Genomic DNA, 22,700 nt, shown 5'->3' on the forward strand with positions numbered 1-22,700 from the left:
CTACTGTTCTTTGACTTATAGGGCCCACTAACTTAAAAATACACTGAAATAATGGAAATTTCTAGTTCCACATTAAAAAAAAAATCAAATACATGGATTTATGCTTTTGGAGTAGGAGATGTTGGTGCACACAGACACAATGATACACCATTTACACAGCGACATTAGGCCAAGAAGTATGGGCTAAGTACTACAGTTCCCATTTCAAGTACACTGTCAAGCTGAATTTCACTTGAGGATTCACCACATCAGTATCAAGCCTATAAATACTCAAAATGACAGAGTAACTCACACAGTGTCATGAAAACTGAGCCAGAATTTTGCATGTTGGAAAGTGGTGGATAAATAAATTCCTCAAAAATTACTCTCAATCAATATGAAAGTAACTGTTGGCTCATATTTGTATTAGCCTTGGGTTTAAGAGACCCACTCACTTACCACTATAAAATATTTATATATACTATAAAAATGTGGAACAACAATGCTTTCTGCTCTGAAGACTAAATGTGAAATAAATCCCCCATTTAATTTGTAAGGCAGAGGAACAGGAAGAACAAGAAAACAATGAGATGATGCTGAGTGGCACGGTGATCCACCTATCCCAGCAGGAGAGAAAATGAAATGCAAAGGTATGAAGGAAGATGAAAATGGAAAGTATTTTAGAGAATGATTATGAAAGAATGCAGAAGGAATTCCAGAATAGCCTCTGCTTTTCGTGTTCTTTCAGACAGAGCTTCCAGAGAAGTTACCTTTTAGAGAACAAATGCACTGCACTGGTGGTGATGATCCAGCCCACCTGCTGAAGGAATTCTTCACACAGTTCTCCCTAAGGCTTGGTCATTGTTCCGTCTACACTGCTTGGGAAAGGAGTTCCCACTGCAGTGTGGGACAGTCCCTCCCACTCCCTGGGGCTGAGCACGCTGCCTCTGCACTGGGATAAAAGCCAGATTTGATTCCCCAAATAGCAAGGTGCCTTCCTGCCAACATAGTTTCTTCTTTTTTTTTTTTTTTTTTTTAAACAAATATTTTCCATGTATTTTTGTCTTACAAATATATGAAATAAAGGATAATTAAAGATAGGAAAAACAATGTGTTTTAAAAATGATAAAGTATTATTTCACTTTGGCATAACATGTTCTGAGGGATTTTAAGCAACATCTGTAACACACTTTGTGATCTCTTTTTGCAAAAGAGAAGCATTCAGGTTTCACTAAAACATGTTCCCCCAAAAGTGTTGACATAATCAGTATTCAAGAGGGCAAGGACCAGTGTGCATCCAAAAAACCTTGAATCCCACTATGTGATTCACAAAGAAAGTCATTCTCATTCAAATCAAAATATAGTAAAATTAGATGATCTAGGAAAATATTTAAACTTTTTATACACAACTGATTTATTTTATTTTCTACATCATATGATAGATATTCCACCAGTCTATTCATGATTTAAAATAGAAGGAAACGAAAGCATATTGAAGAGAAAAATCAAAATGGCTTTTGCTTTTTTTTTGCCTTTTTAAAAAAAAAATTCCAAAGTATACATTAAAATTGTTAAAATAATATACTTTGCTCAGAAAAGAGCAGATCAGAGATAAATGCATTAAGAGTTTAAAGCATATTCAAAGAAAGAACTATAGTGTCAGCCATGCCTGGACACTGCTGAATAACTGAAACTTTTACAAAGGACATTCAGATTTACTGTGCCAACATCCAGATAGGGAGGGTAAACAGAACAAACCAAAATAAACCCAGCAGAAAGCTTTAACCAACCATGTAAGAAGCTAAACTGAGGTTCCAACAACATTCATTCTAGCAAAAGAGAAAATATGTTTCCTTAAAAGTCTGGACTTCAGGACCAAATCTGTTTGGATGACAGAGTTCAAAAGAAATCCTAAGGAAACTCTGAAGTGTGCACAGATGCAGGTTCCTGAGAAACACTACCATGATCAACAAAGGATAACAGACACAGAAGACTCTCTTGAGAAATCAGTATGCCTTAAATATATGCACTGTGAATATAAATTAAACTCAAAAAGAAAGAAGTGTCTGCACACATAGATATGATACAAATGACTAGTGCAAAATTTATTTAACCTCATTTAGTTAAAACCATACGTGTGTAGTGTGTTAAACCAGCAAAAAGTAAAATAAACTTTTTTGAAAGCTTGTAACATTTCTATCACAGAAATAACAACACTTACCTCAATGACTCCATCTATGAAAATAATGTAACAAACTTTTAAAATTAACAGCCGAAAGACATCAGCCTAGAGAACTATCTCTGCCTCAGGACAGACAGATGCAGACAAAGGCAGCAGCACAGAGAGGCCCCAGCCACACAAAAGCTGATACTGTTCTCCTGCTGGGTGAAAATCTCACTTGTAAATCAAGCGACATCTGCATTCAGAACTACCCCAGCCACGGCCCTGCAGAGGTGACCAAAGCACTCCACTCAACAGGAGAATGATTTCTCTTGTCTCCTTCAATGCCAGCAGCTGCACAAAACAGCAGCTCCTGGGTTTAAATTTTAGCAAAATTCCTTTGATGCACTGATAGAGATGAAACATCATGTGTAAAACCCTTCCCCACTAGGCACAGCCTTGAAGCCCACTATGCTTTTCAAAACAAATAATCACTCAAGTAAAATCTTTTGCCACGATACAAAACACCAAATGCCTCCAAAATTAGTAACCTCTTCACATTTCTTTCCAACTTCTTTATCAGTCCTGCTGACACAGGACAGCAGTGTCTCCCAGGATGTCTTTCATGAAAGTCAATAAAAAAGAATTTAATTTGAGCATTTGATAAGGCTTCTAAAAATCTGACAATGGTAATAAAAAACTGCTTTCACTACTTAACTCTGTTTTTCCATGAAGTTATTTATATACTGTACTGCATTCTTTATCATCTAAATTGGGTACTGGAATGAAACAGTCTGTAAAGCTTTATGTAGTCATAAACTCAGACATTCTAAGTGACACAGAGAAATGTCCTACAGCATTCACCAAAATTTTGATCATCACACATTTAACAAAAGCAAGAAAAAAGAAAAATCTGTCCAAACCAAAGTTACTCTTTTACTTAAAAAAAAAAAAAAAAAAAAAAAAAAAAATTAAACAACAAATTTTCTCTGGGTAGTGAATATTTCTATATGGTTGTTTCTAGAAGGGCCTTTCTGCAGTAAACACAATTAAGTTTTTAATAATAAATTGTGTAACTTCTGTGCAGGAAAAAACCCACCCAACACAAATAATAGGAATCTGTAAAATGATGAAAAAAACCACACAATGAAACTATTCAATAAATTCACATCAGGGTATGCTGGTGTATTGCAGGATTTGGCTGAGAGTGAATATAAACTACTTTCTAAGCAGTTGGCACCTTTTTTCCCCTTGTTTTGAACACCTCTGGCCCCCAAGTAAATTGGAGGAGAGTCTTAAGACAGTTATTTAAACAAATAAATCAATTAAAAACAATCAGTGGGATGATGCCTTCTGTGGCCTTCAGAGGTGCCTGTCCTCATAATACCCAAGTTAATGAATTACTGAGAAAGAAGACTTACATTTGGTGATCTGAGCAAAAAACCCAATACATTGGTAACTTGCACCCTTAACAAAAAGACTGTCCTTTCTTTTTTGGCCTTCAAAAAAAAGAGTTATTTCAGAGGCAAAATAAGATATTTCAGCATCAGGCATGATCTACCATCATGTGCTTAATCTAAAAATAAGGATAACTCTTGAGAAAGAGTAGGAACACGAGAACAAATTTAACTCTGGAAAATGGCCACAGAAGAGGAACAGTAGTTTAATGCAAACTGACAGCCACAACTTCACAACAGACTAGAAAATTCCTACTTAATGGGATATAATGCTTTACAGGTTAGTTTGTCTGGTGGCTTCAGTAACCCCAAATACTCTGAGAGGAATAAACAGTTTCCCTTACAGAACTTCATCCAAGTACAAGTGGTGATTTTTTCAGAAGTCTGAGAAAGAAATTGGAATAGTATTGATACAAAACCAGAAACCAATCTCCCGCATTCAAGTTACTGACATGAAAAAGCTGCCCTTTCAAATAATACTGTCTGTAACTTGCTTCAGTCTTTGAAATATCTATTTCAGGACACTGCACTCTTTCAGAATTTTATTTTGTATTTTTCTAATCTAAGTATCTTTGGGAAGATTCTATCATCCCCCTTCCACATAGCATAATAAAACAAAAATGCTTCTTGATGGTATTTTGTTCTCACAGATACCTTATTATAAGGTGCAATTAAATGTATCCCCATCTGTCTATGAGAATCACTGTGACGAAGAATGTGAAAATTGTATGAATTCACTGCTGGTTTTTCTTATTTGCAAAGCTACCATTACAGCAATAACAGGTCATGAAGTGCAAGGAACCAGACTGGTACTGTCAAGAGCAGAAAAAAAGCAAAAGCATTGCAGAAGCATGAGTTAATGTCTGGCAGACCTGTCATCCAGCAAAATACTGAAACTGAGGCCATGTGGTTTACCAAAGCCCAAGAAGTGGTAAGATAACATAACAATGGTTAATAAATATCTAAAACCTTTCTGCATGAGTGACACATGGTTCTTATTACACTCATGTTATTCTACTCCTCTCCAGATTTTTTATTTCTTGTTCATATTACTTGAGCACCTTTCAATACTGCAGCATGCCATATTAAAAGAGTAATTTAAGCATCTGGGACAGAAGCTAGATGAACTTAAACTGGGAAAAAAAAGATGCATATTTTAATGCAAATTGCAAAGATGAGTTGTTGGAGATGCAATTCAGGAAAGTCATGAGCTCCTAGGCCCTTCTTCCTGTGTGCTTTGTGTAATTTTACCCAATGACTGTTGATGTAAAGTGCATAAACAGGTACCAGAGAACAAAGATTAGAACTGTAGTGTTGTGCCAGAGCAATGCCATCACCATTTAGCAGCCAACTCCTATCTCTGGTTCCTCGAGTCCCAGGCGCAGCTGCGCTGTGGGGAAGCTCTGCCAGCAGCTTTGTGTTCCCACACAGGCCAGCTCAGAATCCAGCAGCTGGGGCCACTTCCAGAAGGAAGGATGTGTGGACTGGAATCCTTGAAACTTGAAGAATGCACAGAACTCATGTCACTGATCAAACAAGTGTACAAATCATTCACTACATTTTAAAGAGTCTGGACACCAAAGGACCTGTGGCACTGTTTACAATCAGCTCGTGTTCCTGGCAAAGCTGCAGAGAGGAACTACAGCATTCAGTAATTTTTCAGAAACTCTCTAAAGTCTCTACAAACATAATCATCTACCTGCAGATCAGACAGCTGGAATGACTCCTACTCCCGTGGCTCTTTACCACACACAGCTTGTTAGATTTGTGATATTCACTGCGCTGTTGAGTTTAAGACATAGTAATGGTCATCATCCATGAGGTCACACTAGCATTTTGGTTTGATCCAGGAGTGCATTTTTTAAATTAATCTCATTATGCCCATGTACCATTCTTTATTTTTCACTGTGCAGTTTTACCAGAGCATATTTACTCTCAAACAACATTAAAATAAAAGATGCTGTTCGCCTACCAGTGGTTATTCAGTCCATAGGACTGCAGTACCACTGGCATAAAGTTAAGGCCCTTAGAACACACAGAACTGCCAGCACTGGCTCCCCAGTGTCAGCTGCTTTTTTCTGCAATCTGCCACTGCTGTGTCACAGCACTTGCTAAGGTGCCTCTCTGCATTTGGTTCCACCTCGAGTTTTTTTCTCAGTGCAATGTGTAGATTGCTTTACAAAAAGCCAGTCTTGTCTGAAAAGCAAATCCTCTGTCTTCAACATTAAGTATCCACATACCCCAAAAAAACCCCACCAGGGCAAGTTTTTTTTCTGCTACTTTTTTTGACTTTTATGTTCGACTCCAGTGCTGGGTAGATACAAAGTCACTGACAACATGATGTGCTTTTGAATTTGTCATTCCATGAGTGTTTTGGCACTCCAGTAAGACTCTGCTGCCTTATGGACTGACAGCTCTCCAGAACCACAGTGCAATACAGATTTTAGATGATTGAGCCTATTACATACCATGTCAAAGTGAAAAAAAGAAATGAGCATACCTTGGTGCTTCACACAAAAAATGTCATACTTGTAAAAATATACCCAGAACTGGCCCAAGATTAATACACTATATAATAATGACAAAAATAGAATATGTACAGTTATAAAGTTGCAATTCACATTTAAAATAAAAACTAAAATCTAGCCCTTATTAAAAGAAAAAGAAGCTGTTCTGATGAATTACTTTAAAGCAAACCTATTAACTCAAACTCTTAATCACTTACATATTCTAAAATACTCTATATTACAGTCCTAAAAATGTATTTTTGCATGAAGTGCTGGATGATTCTTACCTTCTACTGTTATATAAATTAATTTTTGTATCAAACAAAGAAATGTAATATGCTCAGGATAAAACAAAATATGATCCAATGAACAATAGATACAGGAACACATTCAAATTTTTATCACAGAAAACTTACATCTAGTAACGTGTGAAGATGCTGATCCTGGAAAACACTGTGAAGAAAATCTAAGTCTTTTTCACTGCAGTCTGTAAGTGCATGAATTTCTTCCAGGCTGTCCAGCACCTGTGAGACTGCTCCTATGGGGTAACAGACAGCGGAAAAAAAAGAGAATAAAAAAATCAATAAAGCAAAGGCTCATGGTAAACTGAACTTTGGAAAAGGAAACTTTCAATTCATCTGGTACAGCTGGAACAGGAGCTTAAAGAAGTTGGAGTTTTAACAGGAAAACTCACAGAATAAACTTTACATATATCAACAGTGCTCACAGATAATGTAATTATACATAAGAAATGGCTCAATGGGAGAGAGGTTAAAACCTGACTTTATTACGCTCAGCTTTGTTCTTTTAGCCTTGCTTCCAATGATGTCTTATGGAGTGACTTGGATTATTGGCCTGTCCTCACCATTCCCACCCCAACCTTCCCTTCTTCTCTTTTTGAACTGCTGACCAATTTCAAATACATACTGTAAAATTTTGAAATATCAGTCAGAATTATTTTGAAACCAAATTTGAAACATCAGTAAAATCAAGAAGAACCTATGCTTCAAAAATACTTTTAAAATCAGCATTGGGATAAAGGAGGGAAGAGGGAGGGACTGCTGAGTCCTCTGGGGGACAAAAACAAGGCTGTAATGTGTTTTTGTTCTGTTTGTTCTGCTTGCCTGGTTATCTCCTACCCAGTTACAGCACTTACTGCTATTTTGCCAGGGCATTGTTTTGGGTCACAGGATGATGGGGATGATTTTTATATGGCATGGGGGTGAGAGAGAAGTGAGAGCTACGGAGACAAAAAGGAGAAATGGGAGGCATTATGGAAGGTGGAAGTCCATGAGGAAAAGCTGAACTCTCAGCAAGGGAGGACAAAGAAACACAACACAAATCCACAGTAAACCAGCCCACAGTGGTTCTGTGTGAAACAACTCCTTTAAAAATCAGAGTATCAGTGGTGGCTGCCACCTGTGTGCTTTACTAGAATGCCAACTTTGGCTTATCTCAACACGCACGGAGCATGTCTTCACTTTTTCCACAGTGATAAAAGCATCTGGAAAGAGGGCAACATACCCAGTGAGAGTCTGCAACAATGCTGGTGTCTGGCAGTGAAATGCTGAATGCTTTTTCATAAATTCTTAATTCTAGATACCGAATTCTACACATTCTCTGTTTCACTAATTTCTCATCAATAGGCTTATTCTGTTTACTTATTAGCTTGCCTGTGTCTTTTTGACAAGACAGATAATACCTAAAAAATTGCTGCATTCCTTGAAATTCTATCCTCCACTGCATGAACAATTCTTACCAGCCCTCCTCAACTCAAACTCTTTTGCACTGCATTTTCAGAATGTAATAAAACCAAAATACCCAATGCCCTCTTAACCCCCCAAGAAAACACGTTAAATTAACTTATTTCTCTGAAAACCTTGAAAAACTGGAATAAACATAAAGTACACAAAAGCTACTATATAAGACTTGCAACCTCACAGCTTAGAAGGACAAATAAATTACAAATCTAGAAACTCTTGCATTACATTTAGTACAAACCTCAGCCCAGGATTCTCCTCACAGTTCCCTGTACAACAAGATTTGAGAACCACAGTATCCCCCTCACTCACAACTCATGGCTCAGGAGCAGGAAAACTCCTTAGTTCTCTTCCACCAAGTGTGTCTGACTACTTGTATCTGTTTGATGTACTAATTTATGTTCTTTTAAAAATCTGTGGCTGCCAGCAAATAAATGGTTTGACTTCTAGTAGTTGCTGTGCATGAGGCTGGGTGCACTGAAAAAGAGAAAAATTTGCTTCCTCTTTGACAATGAACAAGGCTGCTCAGCTGAAAGGAACCATCCACATTCCTCTGCCAGAGACATAGTAGGAAACCTGAGAAAACATAAGGACTGGGGATCTGCTGGTAAGAGGATGGAAAGATCACAGCTAAACCTCAAAGGCAAGGAAAAACAACTAACCAGAGACCCAAAAAGCATTGCACTGTTTCCTTAACATGTTCAGCACATCACTTAAAGGTTGATGGACTTAGAGATCTGCAGGCCTGAAGGAAAGTGCTTGACTTTCCAGGATCCAGTTGGTAGGAGAAAATTTGTTAAAATTCTCTTTTATTCCTGCTCTTGTCATGCTCAGAGTTTGAATTATTTTATTCTCAAGCAAAGCTTCTTTTTCTGTGTTCACAGCTCTTTCTGTGTATTTGGAGTATTTTAGGAAAACTCAAGAGAAGATTCACTTCAGAGGCCTGAGTATCTTAAGAGTCTCTAATACTGCTCACTGTTGCTCATAACCACCAAAAGCTGAGCCAAATCTGAAACCAGTAAGAAGTATGTTCAAAGTTGCTTGCAGTGCTGTGTTACTGTGAAACACCAAATGCTCTGGACCACCACATTTTTTATTTGACAGTACTATTTACTTTGCAAACTTTATTTTGTGGAATACTTTGTGGGCTTTGAAATGGAAATGAAAGTTATGATTTCTTAATATTTGCATCTCAACAACCTCTTGAGTATTTGGGAATTCCAAAAAAATTAGGGTTTGATCATTAGGTCTTTTCTTCTCCTGTCCATTGCTCACATGGAATAGAAGGCTGTAAAATAAAGTTTCCATGAATGTCCTTAAGAAATTTGATGGGACTTTCTGACAGTGACTTTGTTGATCCCTCAAGATGACAGTTTTACCTTATGCTCTTTTTTTTACCTACAATCTTATGCTTCACCTACTGTCATGCCTTTCACTTATTTACAAATAATGTGCACCTGCACAAGAAAATGGCATAGCAGCAATATCTTGACAACATGTTAGCACTTAAAAAAAGTGACAGAACAATTTTTGTGAACACCTAAACTCTCTTTGTTACAGACAACTGGTTAAAAAAGACTAAAAGTACCTTTCAGTAGAGTTTTAAATTCAGAGAAGAGATACTACATAAATTAAAATTAACCAACCTTTACAGCACACCTATTTCTAAAAAGATTCATATTCAAGCTAAATTTCTAACCTTTGGGGAAAGTGTAAAGGCACTCAATATTTATAATTACAGCTTATATCCTTTTGAAATAGGATTTAATCTCCTTTCAACATTGCAAGTGCACCCATTTTAGCCTCAGCACAAATGATAAAGGAAGGACTTAAATGAATTATTAGTCATACAAGCTAAAAGCTCAGATTTCTCATGGTCTGTAGCAGTTACAGACAGAATCTAGAAACATCAAAATTAGAATGATGCATAAATATTAGTAAGGCAGGAAAAATAAGGAAGCTGACTAACTTGACTGGCTGTGTTAGTTTGTTTTTTAAGACTCCATAAAGTAACCTTTGTTAGGAAATGCTGCTCACTGCCTCAGAACTTTCAAGCAGCCCCAACTTCTGGTTGAGATGAATCTTACCCTGCACCTTAAGTTACTATAAAAACAGATCCAATTGCACAGGAAAGGCTGCAATTCCAGTGATATAAATAGAAGACTCTTCTCTGCAGAAACAGTAACAAAATCCACACCAAACATGGTTCTGTGAGAAGACTGTGGATCCTGCTGTAAATGCACAGTAAATGATCTCAGTGTCCAAAGGAGCAGTGACACTCTGGGCCATGCACACAACCTTGTCTTTCTTGTATTCCCATAAGGATACCTAAAGAAGGATGGCTGCAGCTATTCAGTTTCCTGATGGCTGCCAACTCTGAAAAGTTGAAAACGATGGGCTGTCATATACTAAAAAGAAGAAAAACCACATCAGAATGCTTATGACAGTCTCCCGCAGTCAGTACTAGCACATAAAATGCTTGCATAGTTAGTGGAATAACTTCTTAAGGATCATACCAAATTAATTCTGAGAAGACAGAGATGAATTGAGCAGTTTTCTGCCTACTGAGGTAGATCTATTATTTATCAGAGAGACGTATTTGCTTTATGAGGCACAAACTTGGGATTTTCTCTTTACCCACTGTGTAGTCCAAGTTATCACAGGTATTTAATGCAGGTTCTGTTACCTCATTTTTGGAGATGGCCATTCAGAAATAGTTCTCTTACATCTGAATTCTGTCTCTAGACTCTGCAGTTCTCATACAGTGTTCTTACTACCACCTGAAGTTGCTAACAGACACTGGTTCATCAGGTTGGAAGTAGGCAAAGCTTTGGTAAAGTAGTGTTGTTACTATAATGAGGCATCCAGCTATTCTAGTCTGGAAAAGGTGGTTTGACTAGAGAAACTGAACTTTAAAGGTACAGAGGAGTTGCTTATTTCTCCCCAGAACAGAGTAAAAGAGAATATGGAATACCATTCCAACAATTTCCTACATATTCTGCAGCAGTAGTGTTTCCCCCCACTACAAAACATCCCCAAAGTTTGCTTTTCTGAGGCTTCTCAGCACACCAGGCAGGTATAACTGGCTCCCTCTGTTATGTAACAGGCAGTAAATAGAATTAGGAACTTCTTCTCATGTGATATGTGATTTGCAACAGTGCAGAACTGAGTAAGTGTTTAGGTAAAGAGACTCAGATATTGCTGCAAAACACAGACTACATCCTGACTGCAAACACATTCTGACAGAGGGCAAAAGAATTCCTTGATTTATTTTTTAACACTGAAATTACAAATGCTCATTTAAGTCTTGGTCAGTCATAAACCCTCTTCTGAGTAATGAAAACTCAGAACTCAGGAAGCCTGACGTAGTTCAAACACAAAACTATAAACCTGTGACCTTTTTGCCAGTCTCCTGCAATTACTATGCCAGGAAATAACTCTGCAGAAGAACTTATAATAACCATTATAATAATAGCATGTTTTTATTAAAGAGACACTGGCAAAATCTAAATCCCTTAGATTTGTAGAATCACATAAAATGAAGTTCATGACACCAGCCACTCATTTTAATCCTGTTCATTCCAACTATGCTTTATATTGTATAAATAGGTAAGCAGCTGTACCTTGAAGATTGTACAGTGGTATTTAAATGACTAACCAAGGCTTTGCTGTCATTTGCAACGTCTCTATATATATCACAGTTCAGTCCTTATGCCAGCCACTCTACAATGAACAGAAGCTGATTTCTCTCAACCTCATCTCTTGGCTGCCTTCTTGTGTGCAGCTGCTGGAAATGAAATTTAAAAATCAATCCTGGCTCTTAAAGCACAGGCACTTCAGAAAGCAGGATTTACATTTTACTTTGTTTGTGAAGAGGTCTGAGGCTAGTACATCCAGCAAGGAAAGATGAAAAATCATCAGAAATTGTTAGATTTTAGAGAGATCAAATATTAGAATCACAAAGTGAAGTCACAGGATACAGTCTCATGGAAAAACAAGCATGGGCATTATTATAAAGTGCAGACCTGTCCACTACTTTAACTGATGTAACTTCTCAGATTTAGAGAAAGCCAGCTGAGCACCAGCTGCTCTTCATCACTTGAAATAACATCTGCAAAAATCACTGGAGCTGAGATGCCTCTGATCTCACACAGTAATTTGTTCTCTTTGCTGTTCACTGTATTCCAGAGCAACCGACTCTGCAGGGACAGAAGACAGCCAAAGCAGGTGTATATGTGTGTATATATATGTATATATATGATTACAATAGGTTAAATAAGGTGGGAGATGTATGTTTCACATATACACACAGTGTAATTAAAATGTAAGCCAGGTAAAGACTCTACCCTGCTTAAATTTGAACTATAAAGTGTTTCATGACTTCTTCCTTCTTGGACTGAAACAGTGAAGTTTAGACACCCTATAAATTTACAAATAAGCTCCTACATGCACACAGTTCTGTGAATGCTACTGGGAAGCAAATAAAGCAGTGAAAATATAAATATATGTATATACATACACTATATGTATATAAAACAATCAAGGAAGAGTCTAGTAAGAGAATTAGAGAGATGGAGGTTTATGGAGATGACACTAAAAATTCAGAAACAAGACAGCCAGCACAATGGAAGAGTATTGGGATTTACATTAAAGAAGGTAAGAACATCTACAGAATACAAGAAAGGAGAGAGGCATGTAAAAGCCAGAAAAGAAACTAAGGGAAATAGATGAAGGAGAGAGAAACAGGGAGAAAGAAAAAAAGACTAAACAAAGGAAAAAAGAAAAATAAAGGAAAAAAAGAAAATAAAACAAGAGATAAAGTGCTCCCAAACAGCAGAAGGAATGTAGAGGAGAGTACTATGTATGGAAAATAGAAAAGGATGGGGGAAAGAGGACAAAGAGGGCATCGAGAAACTGATGCTTAATTTTGAAGAGAGACTTCCTTTTATCCTGCACACACAGGGGCACTGAGTGTAGGCATGGCTCCAGCTTTCTTCTGTCTCCATACCTGGCACCTTCACACAGAGTTTGCCAATTCTTTTCCCAGCTACCCCTCACTGTAAAACCAGACTCAAATACGACAGAAGCCAGTCTAGCGTGGTGGTAAAGAAATAGGCAGAAGTGTTGCTTTTCAGACCAGACCTGTACCTTACATGTAAGCACACTCACTTGCAACTAAAATAAGTATTTTAATACATGAATGCCCTTCAGTATCCCTTCCTTAGACCCTTTCTTCCTCATTGCAAAAATATCTGAAAACCCCCTTCTGACCAGCATGATGGCAGTACACTCTATTATAGTCAGTCAGTTTGCAGAAGAAAACTCTCTATGCACAAACAAAAACCCAAAAATCATGGCACAGGCTCTGTATGAGCATTTTTTCCCCCCTACAACTGTTGAAAAATAAAACTATCACAAAACTTTTACATAAAAATCCATTGAAATTTCACTCTTGTGTTACTGGACAGGCATTCTGAGATGGGGAAATCGGAGCACAAGGAAAAACTTCCCCCACAACCTGTAAAATCAGAAGAATGAACCAAACAACAACAACCACAAAATCCATGACTGATCAGAAATGGAGACATGGACATATGTCCTGCTGACATGTCCTGACCTAGGACAGAAGTAGAGCTGTTAGCCTACAAGTCTTAAAATGCTGCAGGAAGCCCTCACTTTTTACAGCTTGTTTTTGGAGATGCTGAATTAGTTGTTTTTGAAATGCTTGTGGTTTGTATCAAAGGGCCTAGAATTTCACACCTTCTCCTCTGTCTAGTATAGTCTGCAGATTTTAGAAGTGCTTGTGCTCCCAGTCTCTCACAAAGTGTGCTGCTACCTTGCAGCAGAACCTCCTCCCTACATGCTAACAACATTCCTTCACTGAAGAGACACATATTGGATAGTTATTGAAATCAGGTGTATGCATATCCACAGTGTATATGCATAGGTCAGATATCACATCAACACAGAAGGATCAAGAAAGTTCATGCAAGCGTAGAGCAAGAATATAGTATTTACTGACATTACAGTATATGTTGGTGGTAGGAGAAAAGACCATTAGTCCATGAAAACAATTTTGGAATGAAAATGCAAAACTAAAATATTGTATACTTTATTAATTCAATGAAAATTAAATTTTAGTTCAGTTGTGTTGCAAATATTAAATATTGGGAAAAAAAAATCCCCCAAACTCAGGTGATTTTAATACTGCCTCTAGATTAGAATCTTCAGAATTCCCTGGAAATCATCCTTCTGCTTAATTATACTGTCGGTTACATTATACTGTAGACAGATTTAGTCAATACCAGACAATCTTACTTGAACAGGCAGTATTAAAACTGAGAAGAGCAAAGAGAAGCAAAAGAAAGCAGATTTTTAAACATGCAAAGACACACACCATAGCTGACTGATATGCCTTAAAGGAAAACAAAGGGATACCTACTTTCTGCTGCTAGAAGTCCTAGAAGGAAGGCAGCGTTTGGACAAACAACAAACAGTATGAAGATTTCAGAACAAGCGATTTATAAAGCTGCAACCTAGTGCACTAATTTAGCCCCAAAATAGTCTCAACAAAGTGACAAAGATCCCCCCAGTTTTTAATATGGTTTCTATGAGTGAAGCAAATGGCACTGTCAGACTGGGGTGGGAGGAAAACACACACTTGGCATTGGGAAGGCAGCACATGGATGCAGTGTTAGAGGTCTATTAACACCAGACTTTTTCCAACATTGGTTAAACTATTTAAAAAAACTCATGGACAGAAACAGATTTCTAATAAAAATACTGTAACAGGTGAAATGATAAAATAATTCAACATACTGCAAACGATGCATAACATCATATTAATATACTTAATAAGCAAAATTTAGCAGTGTTATATTGAAATCAAAAGTTTCAGTGAGAAACATTATGAGAACCATTTAGAAATACAACCACTTCATTATTTTATTATTTTTAAAATTTTAATTAACAGTGTCTTTATGCCTTTTTTTTTTTTAATAAACACACCAGAGCAAAGAATCAATAGCTGAAAAATCATAAAGTTAATAATGGAATATTGGAAACACACAAACCCATGATCTCAAAACTGATAGCTGTGCTTGTAATACTAGTGAAGGAATTAATAAGAATAAATTATAAGGTGAATGTATTTTTTTTCTCCCTAAGTGCTCATACTTTAAGAAGTTACACAACACCCTTTGCAAATATTTACAAAGTCGCTGGTAATTTTTGCATAACAAAAGTGTTTCTTTTTCTTACTCATATTGATGAAACGGATGGGTTTTAAGATATGGGCTTGTATTGCCCATATTTCATGAATTCTAAATCCCATGAATCTACTAGCCATTCTAACTTGTGAGTTCAGCTACTTCCATGTGTGTTGAAAACAGTTACAAATTGTCCATACATATACTTTGACCTTACCTTGAAAGACTAAGAGATTTAGCTTAATTCCCATTATTATTATTACCAAATTTGAAAATCAAGATCTCATGCCATTAAAAACAACTCATTTGACACAACAATAGAGTCTGACAAAATAGAACAGAATGAAAATTTCAATTTGCACACATCAATCCTGAAACAAAATACCAAAAAGCAATGCTGTATGTGGAATCTGTGCCTTGCAGTTGGAGAAAATGAGGCAGAAGCACTGAAGGAGCCTCAGTGTGGCTGCTTTGTGTACAGTGCAAAACTCTGCTTCTACGTTCATCTGCTTCCAGAGTGACCACAGAGCTCAGCACTCACACACCAGTGCAGGAAGTGCTGCAGCAGTGCCCCTGCTTAGCACAGGTACAGGAGCACATCTGGCCACCCAGGCTGTTCTCTCGCTCTGTGGTTACCCAGAAACACAGCTCGAGAGGATCCCTTACAGGAATCCAGAACTGTCTGTGGCAAAAAGCCGCTCTGAAACCTGTTAGTTATAGCTCAGAAATGTGTGCCACAGACCAAGCAACCCCAGCAGACATCAGAGAGTAACATCCTTCAACCAAAAGGTAAGGTTTGCTTTAATTAGAAGTCAGTTATGCAGTTTTCCAAAGTCTATGGACTATCCACTGGCTTAACTCCATCACTGACTCAGTTCTGAAAATGTGGCTACAAAAAGCTTTTGGAAATAAAAAGTTATAAAAACCCTCTTCAGTTTATCAGTTTTTCTAACTGTTGGCCTGAAAACTTAACCCTTTTGAATCTACTTAACACTCCATACAAAACAGTCATCCTCAATTCAGCTTCTCAAGTCAAACCTCAAGAGGCCAAAGAAGGAAAAATTAAAAGCTTTACACTTGGTGATGTTCAATCCCCATCCTGGGACCCTGTTATGAAAACACTTGAAAACTGTATGGCTGTTCTCTCTGCTGGGGGACAAGTGGCCAGCATATGAGAGAGGGAGAGGAAATCCTGTCTAGAGCTAATGTGCAGTCAGGAGGTAGGAGGGCCAGGCACTGGGCAGGAAAGCAGAGGGAACCAGATGGGGAAGGGCAGCAGAGAGCAAACCCTGTTTCCTGCCACCTTATGTATTTCATGGTCCACTTCAAATACTTCCTATTGGGCTAGTTTTTCTCCTGTGACAGATTTAGCCTTTAGGGCTGCTGATTGCTAACTTCTGATTTATGTTTGTTTCAGCATATTAAAAATACCCAAAACATTTGTTGCCTTGGGGAATACACATATTACAATGTCTTGAAGACAGGCTACTTGAAAGCCAAATGTTTTACATCCTAGAGAAAACCATTTGCAGAAAGCTTGTCAGCTGAGCTGCTTGGTGGCTTTACTGAAGAAGTTACTGAACAGACTGTCAGCAATAAAACAGCATTGTAGTTTAAAAATATTTTAAAAGGTTTTATCACACTCAAAATTCAGCAAGACTGGTTTCTGCCATGTTACCAACAGGATGATCGCAGGACTAATTCAAGTTCTTCAGAGGATGGTTACTGACAAAAGAGGAAACAGACTACCCAGTAGTCAGAACCAAGAGTTATTAACACTATACAAAGGAAAGGAAGATGTGTACAGAAAAAAACCTGCTTGACTTTATATGAAATTTATCTCTGTTCATTCCCATCTAATTCAGCTATGCAATTTGCTGACCATCACTGGAGAGCACTCTAACAAGAATATCCTTTGTGATTCTCCACCTACAAAAGTCACCTGACTTGCTGCCTGTAGTGCTTTCCTATCCCAGGATAATACTCTGGTAGTACAGGAAGATATTCAAAGGTTCCAGCAACCCCAGGTTTCCAAACTTTGACAAAGAACGTCTCTAGATTAATTGGGAAAAAAGAGAGAACTGAAATTTTCTGTTTCTGTGTTTGTAAAAACCTGGAGGACAGGAAATGTAATTTGCATAACTTAATAAGCATCTATATTTCTATATATTTATCTCTGTAGGAGTTCTGTATTTGCCTATTTCTGACAAAACATTTAGTTACAATGATAAGCTTAATGAAATTTTATGGGAGGAATAATTGGCAACCACATCTAGAATATTAAAAGCTCTTCATTGAGAGTTTATGATCTGGAATAACATTATGAGACATTAGGAAGGAAACTTAAATAACCTTAAGATAATCAAGTTTCTACTGCAATTCAAGAGTTTTATGTTTAATTTCTACAAACTGCTTTAGAATCATCACAAGACCCATGCTACAAGATAGGAATGTTTAAAATATTAGTGTACTTCTGAAGAGGAAACAAAACAGACTTCCATATCTAGGAACTTCAGAAGCTGAAAAGAGTTGTAGTATCTTTTCTTGCAAGGCTCAGTGTTCAATATTAAATATTTTATCAGCTAAAGTAGTGGGTCAGAGAAACATAATGAAAACCACCCACTTAGGATGGTTTCCTGATCACTGTGATCCCCATGAGTCCAACCAACAATGTTAGATTAGAGAATAACTGCCTTCCTGAGAAACCCAAGCTTTGGTTTCAGCTATTTCAGAGATGAACACAAGATAACAGTGGATCCAGCACAGATACTCTGTACAATTCACATGTGCACTGGGTGCAAGTATTCTGTGAGCAGGAAAAAAATAGAACTTGTAACTTTTCTGTATACTGATATCTGCAATTACATGACTGAGGAAGACACATGTCCTGTTGATGTGAGACTGAAACTGGAAAGAGGAACTGCTGTTTTCAGATTAGAAAAGTTGCCACTGCCAGTCATGTTGGTGGCCATTCACCACTGAAATGGGGGAAGTAGATGGAAACAAAAATTAAGGCACTGCAAGTAGTTCTAGGTGAAGTAAAACTGACTTATTCTTTCTTTAGAAGAATAGGTGGATCCTTAACTGCAAGTACATCAAGTATTTAAAAGCTCTCTGACTTAACTTAAACCATAAGGCTGTGATTACCCATTTGCAATAAATGATCTGAGATTCTCATTCATTTCTATGGGAATCATGAACAGTGTTCATGTCTAAGGACAAAGCAATCCTTAAGTACTCGAACTTGAATTCCAAGAAGTGAAATTGGAGAATTTCAATGAAAAAAAGTTGCCCCCATTCTTATGGGGCATGCAATTCTTGTATTAATGACACTGAAATTATTTATAATAATTACTTGCTCATATGAAACAGAAGGAAAGAAATAATTAATATATGAAGTCATTATGCAATTCTCTCACCCATAAAAATATTGGGAAAGAGAACTATCACACAGCAGATCAACACACACAATTAAGTTCCTGAAATGTCTTCTAGAAAAGTCAGTGCATAGCTAAAATATTCTGCCAGTACTCCTAAGTTGTTTAGAAAAATAAAGACAGTCCTTTTGGACTTAGGTTTTTCTTAAAGGTTCATTTAAATTGATCCTAAATCCTAATTTTAGATCAGACAGACCAACCCAGACTTTTGCGCTGCAAATATTTTGAGGAATGTTATGTCAAAATTAGGACACATAACTAAGACAGAGCTGTGTTAGTTTAGGGACTGACAGGTTATTTAAATTTCTGAATATGGGCTGTGGACAAAAGGATTGCTTGAGTAAGGTCACTGTCCCATCCAAGGCCTAGATCACAGCACAAGTGTTATCCTCCCCTTTGAAATATATTGGGAGGTCCCTGGATGCATGTACTGTCTCCCTCTGAAGATATGGGGCTCAGAAATACTGTCAAGTGAGCTTTAAACAGGACACACCTTAATCATATTGTTCTCCAAAACAGGAGGTCAGGAAATTCTGGTACACAATGGCTTCTTTTTATAAATAACTATTAGTAAGGTATGAGAACTTCGCTCCTGCCTAAGAATTCAGAACAAAATTTCAATAAGCTTTTATACTCAAGTAATAGGAAGAGAAATTTGAGATTATAGCATTATTTGTAATTAAATGTACATACAAGAAAAAATGAAAAAATCAGACAGAATTACTGTGGAAGCTTAAAACTGTGCAGAGATTTTCTCTTTGTTTTTGCCAGTCATGAATGCCATTATGACTGAAAATTATTTATTCTTTCACATGTAAATGCTAACTTAATATTTAATTTCATGGAATCCCAAAGAATTAGTAAATACTTGGTACTCTGGTCAGTACAGACTTAAGACAAGTTGACTGCAGTAAACACACTTTCTGTTAAAATACCTGAGGAGGTGGGGTCTTCAGAGAAGTCTGGCAGCTCTTCAGGGGGGTCACCATAGAAGGAGTTGAATTTGTGGCTTGACACAGCTGCTAGTACTGCCCCCTGAATAAAAATACCCACACAGTCTAAATTACACAAAGAAGGATAATGAAACATTTCCAGACACCTTGGATGACTCAATCTCCTGAATTCTCTTGTGTGTTGACCTTCCCAGTGAAGAGCAAACAAATTTTCTAAGTCTTCAGCTCTGCCTCCCTGTTATCAGTGACCATACCCAACAGAAGAGCTGGTCATACACTAATGAACAGTAAAAATATTCTTTGCAAGGGGATTAATGAGAACAGTTCTTCATGTGAATGCATATTGAAATAATAACTACGAGGCATAAATTTACATTATAGTACAATGTAAACAAAATAACTAATCTCTTTATCTTTTATCTAGACTGAGTGGATTAGCAGGTATAAAAATTCACTCTTTAAAGCAAAACTCTATGTTTTTATTTTAGAAATTGTTATAATTTGACATTGACAGCACTAGAATGCTTTGACACCCATAATACATCAATATAAAAGTAATACAGTCATACAGATAATCTCAGAGTCCCAGAATGAGTGTTACAGGGGAATTTAAAAAACCAGAAAAATGGTTACCTGCTCTGAGATATATTTACCTGTTCAAGTAAATCACACTTTAACCACTCAGGTTTTAATGCCTCACAGTTATGGAAGTACAGAAAAATTTCATGAAACATACTGCAGAACACAGCAGAACACGGCTTTGGATAAAATGGCATAAAAAAATAATGAAGGTATAAGCTCAGGAAACTAAACATAGTGGCATCCCCAGGAAGAAATGTGGGAAATATCTGAAACTGCACCTAGAACAGGAATCAGGTCATATTCTAAAATGTACTAGCTAGCATTTTAATGGAAGTATTACCTGGGCATGCAAACCACCAAAAAGAAAAGAGCTGTTCATGAACTGTGGCAACTGTGCACCCTAATCATCAGCTACATTAAACTTTTGCAAAGCAGCAGCTCAATGTGAATACCTGATTCTGAGTTTTATTACAAATTGTAAAACAGCCCATGAACTGTAATGCTCCACACCTCTGTCATAATTTTCTGAACCTTTCAGTGAATTCAGAAATGTTTCTGTTAAACATTCCATGACAGGAACTAAAGAGAAACGATGCTGTTTTGGGCTAAAATGCTAATGCTCTTTTCAATATGGCTAAGAAATAAACTAGTATGTAGTTAAACATAAATAGGATAAACTGTAGAACACGTATTCGTTCTTCTTCAACAAAGACATTAAAAATTACAATGTTCCTTTTATTATAAAAGTAACACAACAATAACAGACATGATTGCACCATTCTCTCCAGTAATTCATATTACACAGAATTACTGAATTGATTGAAGATGAAGACCTCATATACACCTGGGTTGATAACAGACAATTTGCACTGAAATTTGAAAACTATGCACTAAGAAAGAAAGGACAAACAGCCTTTCTAAGACATCATTTCAATAAACATCTGTGAAGTCCTGCTGCAACTTTTTATTTTATTGCTGACTTCAAAGCATAGATTTCTCTTAGCACTTTTTAAATGAATCAAGTATCACACAAAATCTGAGCTGTGTAATTATATTCTTTTAACACTACATTCAGTTTACCTTTAGTTTTCGTCTTGCATTGAATTTTCTCAACTGTTCTACTGTTTCTGGAAGATGAATCTTGTATGCATAGCGATCTCTCTCCTTGAAAAACCCCACAAAAAACAAACCAAAAGAACATTAAATAAATACAATAATTTTAATATCCTCTTGACACTAAGAAACCAAACAAGAAATGTGACATCTCATAAGTATCCTAAGGAGACTGAGGATTTATTGCAACTTAAGGAAAACTTAAAATGATTAAGAGGGATTAAAATACTTTGACAGAATTTTTAACTTGGGCCAGAGATATTTTCTATTGGTAATGTTGTTTCCCACCTTGTAGTAAGACCCCAGTCTTTTGTTTTACTATTGTGCTGTCAGTCTGTGTCTAGCACTGAACTTTGAAGCTGGCAAGCAGAAAGTAGTTCTGCTTTTTGAATTCACAAACCCAGTGAAGCAACACATTCAAGGACTCTTTTACAGGGTGCTTGATACTTCAGATAAGCTTGGGAGGTGGGGTACATGTCCAACAGGGCAGGAAGTGCCAACTCAATGGCTGGTGGTACCAGGGGATGGTAAAGGAAGAATTCTCCACTGTAGGCAAAGATGAAAAATGTGCCAATGAACAATTGCAGCGACAGAAGGGGCAAAACTTGGGCAGCCAACTAACTTTTTCCCCTGAAGCTACACAAAACCATTAATTTAATGTGTCTGTCACATGCATCTCCTGAATCAGAGTGAAACCACGGCAGTCTCTCTATGCCACTAAAGATGTCTCTGTCTCATGCTGTATTTGCTCCTATCTATAAATGGTTTTAGAAAGTTCTGAGTCAGCAGGGAAGGCAGTTTATTGCAGACAAAAAAATGAGAGGACTGACTGGTTAGACTGCAGGCCTGAGCTTGGAAACAAAGCTGTCATAAACTAAACCACCTATTTGCTCACGTGATTTCCAACAAATAACAAGATCAGAAAGAGACCACAGACATCAGAAGCGTAAAGCTGCACAGGAAGAGCTTGCACATTCAAATTACAGAACTGGGTTTTAAGAAACCTAATCAGCTGAGTTGCTCAAACAACAAAAATGACAGGTTTTCTGCCAAAATGATCCTCAACCAAGCTCTAGCTTTGGCATCTAAATGTGGGTACGCTCACAAAGTGAAAAAAAAGTCCAATTACAAGGAGGTAAAAACAGATCACCTATGTTTGCATGATAATCTGAGATACCAAAACATGGTGTTCATTTCCATACTCCTTGCTATTTGACACACTATGTAGTCCCAGATAAACAGACAGAACTTTGGCTCTTTTTGAGTGGAAAGGCTTGAACCTGCAGTTTTCCAATAGTCAGAATTCTGAGTTGCCTTAACCACTGTCATTTCTGAGAGGTGAACACTCCTGACCTCCTTTTAAAAGGTAGACCATTCTGCAGCTTGGAATACAGGAGTCAGAGGCAGAAAGAGAGCAGAGAAGTGGAAGAGTGACTCCATTCACTGGTGGTTACATGAATTACTTGGAGGGAGAAGGGCATATGATCCCGTTCTTCCCAGGTCCTTTTTTTGTGGGTTTCTCTTTGTCTCATGTAGAGCATAT

General features: G+C 37.2%; 1 protein-coding gene across 2 annotated transcripts in view; it reads right to left on the reverse strand.

The window, feature by feature from the left end:
- Positions 1-22,700, reverse strand: part of CASK (calcium/calmodulin dependent serine protein kinase) — a 187,865-nt gene that overhangs the window by 46,996 nt on the left and 118,169 nt on the right. For both annotated transcript variants that reach the window (XM_082279194.1, XM_082279193.1), the window contains exons 9-11: positions 21,125-21,208; positions 19,445-19,544; positions 6,521-6,642 (exon numbers count right to left, since the gene is read on the reverse strand). In XM_082279194.1, the coding sequence (XP_082135320.1) occupies positions 6,521-6,642; positions 19,445-19,544; positions 21,125-21,208 (306 nt within the window). The remainder of the gene's footprint in view (positions 1-6,520; positions 6,643-19,444; positions 19,545-21,124; positions 21,209-22,700) is intronic.

This window comes from Coloeus monedula, assembly GCF_965178545.1.
Source record: "Coloeus monedula genome assembly, chromosome: 3".
Taxonomy (NCBI): Eukaryota; Metazoa; Chordata; class Aves; order Passeriformes; family Corvidae; genus Coloeus; species Coloeus monedula.